The sequence below is a fragment of the Sus scrofa genome, chromosome 9 (genome assembly GCF_000003025.6).
Source record: "Sus scrofa isolate TJ Tabasco breed Duroc chromosome 9, Sscrofa11.1, whole genome shotgun sequence".
NCBI lineage: Eukaryota > Metazoa > Chordata > Mammalia > Artiodactyla > Suidae > Sus > Sus scrofa.
This window is the reverse complement of record NC_010451.4, coordinates 4,091,629-4,104,533: the sequence shown is the minus strand read 5'-3', so window position 1 is coordinate 4,104,533 and position 12,905 is coordinate 4,091,629. Positions and strand designations below refer to the sequence as shown.

The 12,905-nt window shown below is 41.8% G+C and overlaps 2 protein-coding genes across 2 annotated transcripts; both read left to right on the top strand.

Annotated features, from left to right (window-relative positions):
- LOC100523983 (putative olfactory receptor 52P1) lies at positions 2,538-3,512 on the top strand. Its single transcript, XM_005667074.1, has one exon. The coding sequence runs from the start codon at positions 2,547-2,549 to the stop codon at positions 3,510-3,512; it is 966 nt and encodes a 321-aa protein (XP_005667131.1). The 5' UTR covers positions 2,538-2,546.
- Positions 10,127-11,092, top strand: LOC100523809 (olfactory receptor 52N4-like). The gene has a single exon (XM_003129486.4). The coding sequence runs from the start codon at positions 10,127-10,129 to the stop codon at positions 11,090-11,092; it is 966 nt and encodes a 321-aa protein (XP_003129534.4).

Here is a 12,905-nt window from a genome sequence, read left to right as displayed (position 1 = left end):
GCCAACTCCCTAAAACAGGAGTTTTAGTTTGTCCTTCAACTCAGTGGTTGCAAAGGGGAAGCCAGGTGGGGAGCCTCCAGCAGAGGAAGAAGCCAGTGATATGTTAGCCACACCAGCAGAATGGGAGGCATGATGACGAAAATCCAAGCCATTCACTATGATACTCCTTAAATTGCTAACAAGAAATAATTACTCACAAAGCACTCGAGAGAAATGTGTGCACCCAGTGACACATAGCAGAGGTCAACTACAAGAAACTGGGCAGAGGGCATCCCCAGAACCTTAATGATTCCACTGAGCTGTTCATGGTCCGATGGCCTTACAATGGGCAGAGGGAGCCCCAGTTTAGCTGTGCTTCTGTGCAGACAGAGTGACAGCCTTTGGTTTGCGGTGCAGTTTCAGGCGTGGAGAGTTTTCTCCGTCCCATCTTTCTCCAAATTGTGATGTCACAACTTTTACCTCATTGAGGGCCTTGGCTTTAATATCACAATAAGACCCGGATTAGAGGTTCAGTCAGAGGGATGCATTCACACTGAGGTGTGAGTAAGAACGGTCACAAATATTTATCAATATCATGAAGCAGTTTATGTAAGTGATGGTGTGGGGCAGGGAGAGGATAAGGGCACGTGGTCCTGTGACAGTGTCGGTGTGTGCAAAGGTTGAGATTCCTTGGAAAGAAACGGCATCAATGACAAGTAAGGTTCACTTGCTTCAATCAAATTAGGAGCCAATCCAGTCAAGGGATGGGTGGTGATATGTGTTCAGTCCAACTTCTATGAGAAAAAAAGTCATGAGCAAAGAGGCAGAGACTTAAAAAGCAAGAGGGAACTCAACGAACCATCCATAAGTTAACTCTCTTGGGTAAGGGTGAGTGAAGGCATGAGAAGACTGTGGAATTATCTGGCGTAAACGAGGTGGTTGGGGTGATGCAGCGAGAAGGGCTTTTTTGCTTCTTCACCTGACGTCTTCTCTATTATCCATGTTGATTAGAAGTTCACATTAGCTCAGTGAGCAAATCTGTGTCATCAAAACCAGAGCTAAGTACATCCCGTTTGGCTAAGGGCAGACAGGGAAGCTGTTTTCCAGTCTCCTAATGCTTGTCATATAATTATAGAGATTGCATAAAAATATATGCATAAAGAACACTTAGCAGGTTTACTCTATAATTCTCATGGTATAAATGTTTTCATTACTCATGGAATTCCTGCTGTGACACAATAGGATTGGCAGCATCTCTGGAGTCCTGGGACGCAGGTTCAATCTCCAGCCTGGCACAGTGGATTAAAGGATCTGGCATTTGCCTCAGCTGCATAAGTTACAACTGTGGCTGGGATCTGATCCCTGGCCTGGAACACCATAGGGCACTGGACAGCCCAAAAAGAAAAAAAATAAATCCCGATGCTTAAAAAAAAAGCAAGCAAGCCAACCAACAAAAACAAAAATGTTTTCAGTATGTAAATATTCAAGCTAATACTAGAATTGAGGTGGTTAAGGAAATTGTGTGAAGATTTTGAATAGGATATGGGATCACTTTCCTGCTAATATGAAGGTGATTTTAATAGTAAATGACATTTTTTCCTGAGCACCTTCTACGGGCCATAAACTCTACACGGTAGTTTTCTTTAATTTTCAACAATGTGACAAAGTATTATTACCATATCACAGATCAGAAAACTGGAATATTGACTTGTTCAAGGAGACATTATCGATAAGAGGTAAATAACAACGATTCGTTCCCAGTTTCATGGATCCCAACCTCTCTTTTTAACCACCATACCTCCCAACTTTAAAACCTTCAAGATCCTCGGGCTCTCAAATAATTTTGCCTCTTCCAAGTATATGTGAAGACAAACCCGGGCTCTGGAATACACTCTCGCCTGAATGTTGGGTGGAGGCGCAGAGAGCTCAAAGCATGTCCATCCATAATGGTCCCCTTTTTGGAGGAGTCCAAACTTCATCTTGATGTGTTTTTACTTGGGAGAAATAAAACCCTAAGTCAAATGAGTCAGAACCTTAGATATTCGCCTCCTCTGCCCTCCCAGGGATAGGTTCATGGAGAAACACATCCAACAATGCCCTTCATAAGCACCTGCTGGTACATCCACATTTACCCATTGTCTGGGGAGGTCATGTGTGTTTATCGGTCCTGAGCTGTGATAAGACTAGCATGTGCCACCAACCATCTCTCCTTCTGTTAACCCCTAGATCTGTGAGAATGAACACAATGCCCACAGGTTTGGAACGTCTGGCGATGTCTTGTCCTTTAAACCCATCTACATGGTAGGGAAGGATCTTCTGGAGAGTCCAAAAGTGGAGAAGTTTCTTCCCTTATTTTTTTTCTAGGACCTGTGAACACACAGTATCTGGTGAATTGAGGACTAGGAGAGCTCACCTCTCCTCCATTCTGATAGACACCAATCTGGAGTAAGTAAGAGACGAGGAGCTCTAGTCTTATTCACGTCTCTGTTCTGTGTATCTCCTTAGGTAATGTGATACCATGTGAGGGCTTCTGACTCGAGAAGAGGCCCAGAACTCTTGGCCAGACCATGGAGTCTCCTAATCACACTTTCCTGGACTCTTCTGTTTTCTTCCTTGTGGGCATCCCAGGTCTGGAACAGTTCCACCTGTGGCTTTCACTCCCTGTGTGCTGCCTGGGCACAGCCACAATTGTGGGCAACATAACCATCCTGGTTATCATTGCCACTGAACCAGCCCTGCACAAGCCTGTGTACCTGTTCCTGTGCATGCTTTCCACCGTTGACTTGGCTGCCTCTTTCTCTACAGTCCCCAAGCTGCTGGCCATCCTCTGGTGTGGAGCTGGACACATCTCTGCCCCTGCCTGCCTGGCACAGATGTTCTTCATCCATGCCTTCTGCATGATGGAGTCCACCGTGCTGCTGGCCATGGCCTTTGATCGCTATGTGGCCATTTGCCATCCACTCCGCTATGCCACTGTTCTCACTGACACCATCATTGCCCGCATTGGGGTGGTAGCTATGGTGCGGGGCTCTATTCTCATGCTCCCGTGTCCCTTCCTCATTGGGCGTTTGAGCTTCTGCCAAAGCCATGTGATCCCACACACATACTGCGAGCACATGGCAGTAGTGAAGCTAGCCTGTGGAGACACGAGGCCTAACCGTGTGTACGGGCTGACGGCAGCGCTGTTGGTCATTGGGGTTGACTTGTTCTGCATTGGTCTTTCGTACATCCTCATTGCACGAGCTGTCCTTCGCCTCTCCTCCCACGAGGCTCGGTCCAAAGCCCTGGGGACATGTGGCTCCCATGTCTGTGTCATCTTGATCTCTTATACACCAGCTCTCTTCTCCTTTTTCACCCATCGTTTTGGTCGCCATGTGCCGCTCCATATTCACATTCTTTTGGCCAATGTCTATCTTCTCTTTCCACCTGCCCTTAACCCTATGGTGTATGGAGTTAAGACCAAAGAAATTAGGGAAAAGGTTGTCAGGGTGTTTCAAAGGGGGCAGGGAACTGGTGCCAAAGCATCTGAGTGACCCAGGAGCATAGTAGGGACTTGGTCCCATGATGAGAAGACTTTCAAGAATAAAGGATCCTCGGTGTTTGAGACTGGAAAGGGGTTTTAATAGAGCTACGGTGTCCTCCATAGTACCTTCCCGATCATTTCCAAGAGAAATACATCGCGGAGAAGATCGAGTTGGTTCAGGATGTTACACTTCCCTCCAGAAAATATAACAGGGGAAGAGTCTTCCAAACTAAGTTGGAAGAACCTCTGCATATTCATTGGAATTTTCCTCACTCCCTGCCTCTCTCCCAATACATCGGGCATGGATTTCTCATATCCTAATTTAGGCTGCTGTGCTACCTTCTGAAAGATCAGAAGGTAGGACCGTACAGCCACAGTTAAAGAAATCAGAGCTGCAAGGGACTCAGGCGTGTTTGCACTAATGCTACGTTTCTCCATTAGAACTTGAAGCCAAGATGAGAGAGAGAACTCACCAATACTCAGGATATTAGCAGGTGGCAGATCAAAGGCTTCAAACTTAAGACTCCTTTGGTGCAAAACAATAACACGTCTGTGGATGAGGGCACAGGCTAGGCCAGGAATCGCTGTTTCTCATCTTGGCATATTCATGTCACAGATATATTTCTGTCTCTAGTCTCTAGGGAACCAACCTGAGCCTGAGTGACCGGGACGTAATTCCTGGACAAAGGTGTCTGTGTATTGCTACATGTTCATAAAATTGGAAAAGGCTTCAAGAGGTCCTTGCATCCAATTCTGAGCCTATAAAGGATAGACTCTTCCTCCAACCAATCAGGGTAGGAAGTCTTAGCCATTCATCCATACACTGATGTAGAAGGAGAAAAGGCCCAAGGTGACCTGAATCCATCAATCTAAGCCAACATGATGTCGTGGAAAGTGCTTAATTGCATCTTTTGAAACTGGGATTGGAAACTGTTACTGTACATCCCGAGTCTTCTGTTTTCCAGAAGGAGTAGCTTCGGACAATTGGCCTAACACAGTTCATTGAGAAATTAACACTTGTATGTAAATGTATTGATGGCACTCACTGTCCCCTCGTCATCCTCTCACTGGCCATCTCGCACTGTCATGAGGACAAGTCGTAAGATCCCCGTTGTAGATCACAGACCCTCCCACATCAGTCCTGGGGGCAGAAGATGAGAGATGAGCTTTTAAAAGCTTCCATTCTCAGGAATATGAGCGTTTTGATTATGATACATCACTCAGATGAGAGTAAACTGTTTGCAAATGTTCAATAACTAATGCTAAGAATTCAATAAAGCATGCAGAACACCGTCTATCTTGTCGAATGAAGACAATCATTACACTGTCTTACAGGAGGCTTGCTAGCGGGTGGAGGGGCATTGGTTTCAATTAATTTGTTATTATAATCTTCAAATGGAGAGCATCTCAGTGGATTTTTAAGAATTTGACACAATTCTAAACACCCTAGTTCATCAGCCAAATTTCTATTTTATGTTTCAAAATGACCCTACAAGCCCTTCAACCCCACTCCGGAACAATTCCGGGCTCTGTGTCACATGTTGCTCTATTCACAGCAGAGCTCTTGGGAAGAAACTGCGCAGACATGCAGACTGCAAGCACCATTTGTTCATAATTTTAGATTTTAACTGAGATCTCGCTACATGGCCATGCTTTACCTGCTACATGGTTTATAGTTCTCTGTTTTTGTCATACTCCACTCTTATACAGCCCTGCTCCTCAGGGTTTTCACAGTCCATTAATTTCTATTCTGGAAATAAAAATGAAATTATTAGAAGTCAACGGTCTCAAATTCTAATCTTTTTTTTTTTTTTACATAGACAACCATTCTTTCCTCATTTATTACTGCATTTGTTTATTACTAATTTCTCTGATCAGCAAAGTTTTCAAAATATGCTCTTGGGAGCTCAGACCATCACTCATTTCTTCTATTTCTTGTGTTCACAGTGTGTTTGAATGTATTGGATTTTTTTACCCAAGAGCAAAATTTCTCTTGACCTCAGTGACTTCTTTTTTTTAGGGCCACACTCACGGCATATGGAGGTTCCCGGGATAGGGGTCAAGTCGGAACAGTAGCTGCTGGCCTACACCACATCCACAGCAACAGGGGATCTGAGCCGTGTCTGTGACCTACACCACAGCTCATGGCAATGCCAGGTCCTTAAACCCACTGAGTGAGGCCAGGGCTCAAACCCACGTCCTCATGGATACTAGACGGGTTCGTTACCACTGAGCCACAACAGGAACTCCCATTAGGGACTTCTTTTTTATGCAAGTTTCTGGAAAATATTTTTGGAGCAAATTATTTCCGCTTCCTTGATGTCTATTGTAACCTGGCTTCCACCACAATTTTAAGTTTCCGGTGAAGACTCTGTCTTCAAAGCCACCGGTAGTCTCATCTAATTGGACTACGTTACAAGTTGTATCACTGGCCAATTACCTCTCCAATCAGTCTGCTGTGACTTCTGTGACACCACTCAATGCCAGCTTTTCTTCTATATCTATGCTTTCCTTCTTGTTCTCGAAGAAATGATATTAAATAAACACAAAACCTCAGTGAGATCCATAGGAAAAAATAACAAAAACATTTCAAAACTGAGTACTATGAGGCTAGACATTTTCTTTTCTTTTTCCACGCTGATATATAATAGCTCCAATACAATTTGGGGTTTTCTTTTTTAAAATTAACAAAAGCAACATATGTGGGTATGCACAAACATCATCCTTTAAAAGTCAACTCTGGAACATACTATGCATATAAATGTAATTGAACTGACCTAGCATGTTATGAAAAAAAATTAGGATTTTATAGGGATTTAAAGTTCTAAAAAACTAGAACTATAGGTGTTCCCATCATGGGTCAGTGGAAGCGAATCAGACCAGCATCCATGGGACACAGGCTGGATCCCTGGCCTTGCTCAGTGGACCAAGGACCCAGTGCTGCCGTGAGCTGTGGTGTAGGCAGCAGACGCGGCTCAGATCCTGCCTAGGAATTTTTTTTTTAATGTCAATATGGTTGACCTGAAACAAACAGACTGACAAATAGTTCTCCAGCAAAGCAAGTCTGTTGGGAGCAGCAAGGACTTGCCATCTGGGCTCTGCCCCCTGTTGAGCCCCGTGCTAGTCCCAGCATGTCACTCCTAGAGGAGAAGAGGAGTGTGGGTAGGAAACAGAGTCCCTGGGGTTTTGTTTGTTTGTTTGCTTTGGCTTTTTGGTTTGTTTGGTTTTAGTTTTAGCTTTTATTTTTTTATTGGCTAAGTCCTTGCCAGGAAAAAAATTGTTCTTCCTGTCTTTTCCCTTCCTGTTGGGCTCTACTATCCTTTTAGGGTGAGATAGCTCCCCCTGCTGGCCTTGCAACTCTATTTAATTGAAGTTTCTGTTTATTAATTTTTTACAGTATCTTTAGTCATTAAACAACTCTAAATTTAAATGGCATTCATATATCAGTTTGTCCAATAAAACTGGTATAGAGCTTCTAAACATAAGCTTTTTCTTTGTACAATACAGTGGAAACTCATACATGACTAGGAATTTGTTTTAAATAAATAATAAGACCAGAGTGCCATACATGATTCATGAACAAGTATATGTGTTGAAGCATTTTTATTAAATTATAATTTTAAAAAACAACTGGGCATAAAAAGACAGAAAATATTTTAAAATGTTCTATTTAATAAACATTTATGCAGACTTAAATGTCCTCTTTTGGAAGAATATTTAATGTGCTAGTTATACACAATTATTTTTTTATTTTTTAATCCTCTACATTTTATTATTTTATTATTATTTAATAGTTATTTACCTAATACAATTTTTTTCCTACTGTACAGCATGGTGACCCAGTTACACATACATGCAAACATTCTTTTTTCTCCCATTATCATGATCCATTGTAAGTGACTAGACAGAGTTCCCAGTGCTACACAGCAGGATCTCATTGCTTATCCTGTACACTCAATTATAAACGCAGCAATATATGTGTAGTGATATATCATTCCATTTCTATTAAAGCTTCTACCTGGGCATATGCTCATATTAACAAAGTCTAAAAATACACTAATAAATGTTATTTCAATGAAGTGACAAAAATATACTTTAAAAGAAAGATTTAATAAATGATTGTGTGAATAAATTATTTATATATTTAAAGGTATTCAACTTAGTTCTTTTGGGGCTTTTGCAAAACTTAATGGGGAAAGAAACTGAGCCCTAGAGTAGGGAAATCACTAGTTTTTTTTTTTAATTAAAATATCTCATTTCTGATCTATGCTCCACTGTACAACTACACTCATATTCATATAACCACTACATACATGCAAAATTGCATTCATACGTACACGTGTGTATACATACTCATACTGGTTTAGATATGCATCAATTGTCCTTTGAACACCCTGGAGGTTAGCTTGATTCCAATACCAGCTATGTCTCTGATGCTTTGAAATATTCCTTTGGGATATTAGGAATATATAACACTCATTTTCCTTCAGGCTTAGGTCAACAGTCTTCACATCAAGAAAATCTTGAGTTAAAAATTTGCCCAGAGACTGTGATGCTTCGGCAGCCAAGTTCATGGAAACCGAACCTGCTACATATCGCCTCCTTTCTTTGCCTTCCAAAGTCTAACGTGTCTAAATCTAACAATATAAGGGTCAGTGACAGCAGAATTTTCAATTTAGCCATAGAGGTAAAGAGGAGAATGGATCTAAGATGGACGCGAGCTGTTTTTCTTTTTTTCCCTGAAGATACAAATGTTTTATTCTACCGATCCAGGCACAAGTCAGAGGAGATGCATGGGGATAGTGCAAGCTCTAGTGGAAATGGTTATTCCTCGCTGTTGAAAACATTTATATTTTCTCAATTAAAATGATTACAACATCTATGCATCTGCATAAAGAGTCCTTCAAATACGTAGGAGTGCTTGGGTGGAAGTCAGGAATGAACTACTGCCGTGTCAGGGAATAATGGAAAATACACAGAGAACCGTTCTAAGTCACCAGGATCGTGTTTCAATTTCTTCAGCTGCCCACTTGCTTGCCCCTGTTCTTATTACTTGAATTAGAATCTGTGTATAAGTCCTTTCATTCTTATATTTTAAGCCAATATATATTTTGCAGCTCTATCTACCAGGAAGAATCTATTTTCATGTCCAAAGAATTAAGAATGGTATGGTTGCAGGAGGAGTGGAAAATTACTGCCTATACATTTTGGAAATGGGGAGTTCCCTTGTGGTGCAGTGGGTTAAGGATCTGGCGTTATCCCTGCAGGGGCTTGGGTTGCTACTATGGTGCAGGTCTGCTCCTTGGCCCAGGAACTTCCACATGCTGTAGGTGCGGCCAAAACAAATTTTGGAAATGAAGATTGATGATGAGTGGTATATAAATTTGCACCTAGTTTATCTTTTTACAGTGATTTATGCATTTACATTCTGCTTTTAGAGGCTAAATTTGTGTTTTCCAAATTTTAGTCATTAACCTACAATTCAAGAATTCTTTCTTTTTTCTTTTCTTTTTCTTTTTTTTTTTTTGGTCTTTTTAGGGCTGCACCTGTGGCATACGGATATCCCAGGCTAGGGGTCGAATTAGAGCTGTTGCTGCTGGCCTATGCCACAGCCACAGCAAGCCCAGATCCGAGCCATGTCTGCAAACTACACCACAGCTCACAGCAATGCCAGAACCTTAATCCACCGAGCAAGGCCAGGGATCAAACCCACAACCTCATGGCTCCTAGTTGTTTTTTGTTTCCACTGTGCCAAGACGGGAACTCCCCAAGAATTCTTAAAGTATTCTGACTTCTGCAGTTTTCAGTATAACATCTGAAAAAAAGCTAGCCAAGATATGTCCCTCAGGCTGACTGTCTCCTTAGGAGAATCCTGCTGTTCAGAAATTAATAAAGTATGCCATTCTGGCCTGGCCCAATATCTAGCCCCACTGCTATCCCCCTGATGCCCACATTCAAGAGAAACCACTATATTCTATCTTTTTCTCAAAATATGATATTTTACATTTTTCATTTTTCATGTTGATTTTTCTGTCTGGAATATGTACATAATTACAAATATTTAAATGATATATCAACAAAAACAGCTTTGGGGAGTTCCTGCTCTGGTTGCAGTGGGTTAATGATCCGGCTTGTCTCTGTGGCAGTGCCAGTTTGATCCCAGGCCCCACGGCAGTGGGTTAAGGATTCTGCATTGCTGCAGCTGCAGCTGGGATTCAATTCCTGGCCCAGAAACTTCCACATGCCACGGGTGCAGCCACAAGAGAAAAAAAATTGCTTTAGAAAAATAGTCACAAAATGTTCATCTTTTATAAACGGATACATTTGGTCTATTAAAGAACTAAGCAAGTTAGACATCAAAAGTATTTGTTAAATACTTCTATAAAAGACTGAATGAAAAGATAATACACACAGGCAGAAAAATCCATTTGGTTTAAATTATGTTTGTGTTCATATTCCTTGGAAGTCAGGAAGATTTGTTATATGGCGACTGAAATGTACCTTGAAGAAAAGAGGCAAAAGGAATGAAGACATGGTGATGAAAAAGATTTTTTTTTTTCTCTTACGTCTGTCTAGGAGGATCCACAAACACCAGACTAGATTAATGATCAAATTAGCTTGATGATGCTCGTGCTGAACCAGACAGATATGAATCCACGCTCCTTCCTTCTCACTGGGATCCCAGGACTGGAGGACCTGCACCTCTGGATTTCCTTCCCTTTCTGCTCCATGTATGTTGTGGCTGTGGTGGGCAACTGCGGGCTCCTCTACCTCATCTGCTGTGAGGACTCCCTGCACAGGCCCATGTATTACTTCTTGGCCATGCTCTCCCTGACCGACCTTGTCATGTGCTCCAGTACAATCCCTAAAGCCCTCAGCATCTTCTGGTTCCATCTCAAGGAAATCAGCTTTGAAGAATGTCTGGTCCAGATGGTCCTTGTCCATACCTTCACAGGGATGGAGTCTGGGGTGCTCATGCTCATGGCCCTGGACCGCTATGTGGCCATCTGCTACCCCCTGCGCTACGCCACCATCCTCACCAATCCCGTCATCGCCAAGGCTGGGCTCTCCACCTTCCTCAGAGGGGTCTTCCTCATCATTCCCTTCACGCTCCTCGTCAAGCGCCTGCCCTTCTGCAGAGGCAATGTCATACCCCACACCTACTGCGACCACATGTCTGTGGCCAAGCTCTCCTGTGGCAACATCAAGGCCAATGTTGTCTACGGCCTGATGGCGGCCCTCCTGATCGGGGGCTTCGACATCCTGTGCATCACCGTCTCCTACACCATGATCCTCCGGGCGGTGGTCAGCCTCTCCTCGGCAGAAGCTCGGCAGAAGGCCTTCAGCACCTGCACTGCCCACATCTGTGCCATCGTCTTCTCCTACAGCCCAGCTTTCTTCTCCTTCTTTTCCCACCGCTTTGGGGGCCACACAATCCCTCCATCGTGTCACATCATCGTGGCCAATATCTACCTGCTCTTGCCTCCAACTATGAATCCTGTTGTCTATGGGGTGAAAACCAAGCAGATACAAGACTGTGTCATAAGGATCCTTTCAGGTTCTAAGAACACAAAATCCCATGATTTATGAAAAAGGAAAATTTGCCTCAGATGGGATGAGAAGACAAAAATGCTTCTCTTTGTTTGTTTAGGCAAGAGACTTTCCAAGAATAGGCAACTGACCTTGCCAAGAGAGCAAGGTCCATCCCCATTATATTGTTTGCAGACTAGCAAATAATTTTCCTGCCAGATCAACCTCCGCATGAGTTTTTCACCTCCAGGTTCTCTCTATAATTCAGGTCTCAATATTATCAGGTTCCAAGAAACAAAAATACTCATTTGGAGTAGGAGCAATTTTCCTGAAAACTGAATCTTGTGAACCCAAGGATCTGGGGCCAGATGACTGAAATTGCTGTTTTTAATTGTCATTGGAATTTCAATTTAAGAACAGATTTAGCTTTGAAAAAAATGCACTGTGTATTCTCTTTATTCACCAAAGTTCTTTGTTTTCTCAATGACATCTTAAAGATGAAACTAGAAAGTTTACCATGAAGACAATAATATAATGACGTGTAAGCCTCTGTGCGTCTTTTAAGAAACCTAGAAACCTGGTATCTGAATAGTTTTCTCCTTGCCCAAGTCTTTCTCATAATTGCTTCCTCCCAGGTAATGAGTTTTCTCTTTTTTGAGAAAGATTTCAAAGACTGCATAGTGTGGAGTGAGACATAGAGCAATGAAATTTATAAAATATTTTAATAAGTGCATTTCTATGAGTACAGCCTTGTGCAGAACAGTGGGTACTTTTCTTCTTTTGAGCTGAAAATAAAACTAATTGATTCACTTAAACATTTTCTGTGTAATATTCAGCCTCTTTCTAAATTAACATGAAGGTGAGAGGCTATGACGAAACTCAGTTTTGAAGCATTGTCTCAGATGTCATAAAACGGATTTCAGAGTCTCTTTTTCCTGCACAACTTTCAAGAATCCACGTTGCCTTCCTCTGATGTGGTTACTTTACACTAATTTCTATTTTCTGATATATCTTCTAGTATTTTTAATTTTACAAAGGCACAAGACACATAAATGTTCATCGCAAAATTCGCATATTTTCTGTTCACCTTGATAGCAAAATGTAACGAAAGATTGCTAATATTCATTACCTCTAGTCACTCATCCAGACATAATTCTCACCCACCTCTGGCTTTATCCAGAATACCTTTCATGCCAGCATTTCACTGAAAGAGTTTTGATCAGTCTCACATGTTACTTTCTTGCTCTTCCATCCCACAGGTTCTCCTCTGTGTCAGTCTTGCAACACTGGATGTAACTGAATCGTTCCTTTGTCCATTTTCTTTCTTCCACTTCTGGAACATCCCACACATCCCATGTTGTTCTTCATTCTCATGGAAACTACTGATGGTCTCATGTGCCTTTCCTTTTCTTCTGGATTCCTTTATAGTAGCATATCCCTGGGTTAGGTCCTTTTGCCTTATTTCTCTATCAATAACCATTTATATCCTTGTATGCCTGTGAATCCCAAACTGATAGACTCATTAAAAAGTTTATTGAAGCTCATGAGTATTTTCAAGGTGAAGTAAGATTCATGATACCTTTTACTCAATGCCACATCAACACTGTCTTTTCTAGATCCATGTCTTGTTCTGTTGTTTCCTTTGCTTTTATCTCTGAGTTTCACATCTCCTCTCAGGTCTTACCCATTGGCATATGTTCTTAGATATGGGACTACAAAGTCATTTACTGAATGTTTACTTTAGAAACCTATATATTTTTTATTTTGTTAAATATTACTTTGTTGCTTATTTTTAATTTGGTTGTTTTAAATGTTTGTTATTTATATTTGACTTTTGCTTCTAATTATTTTATAGACGCTCATAGACACTCAT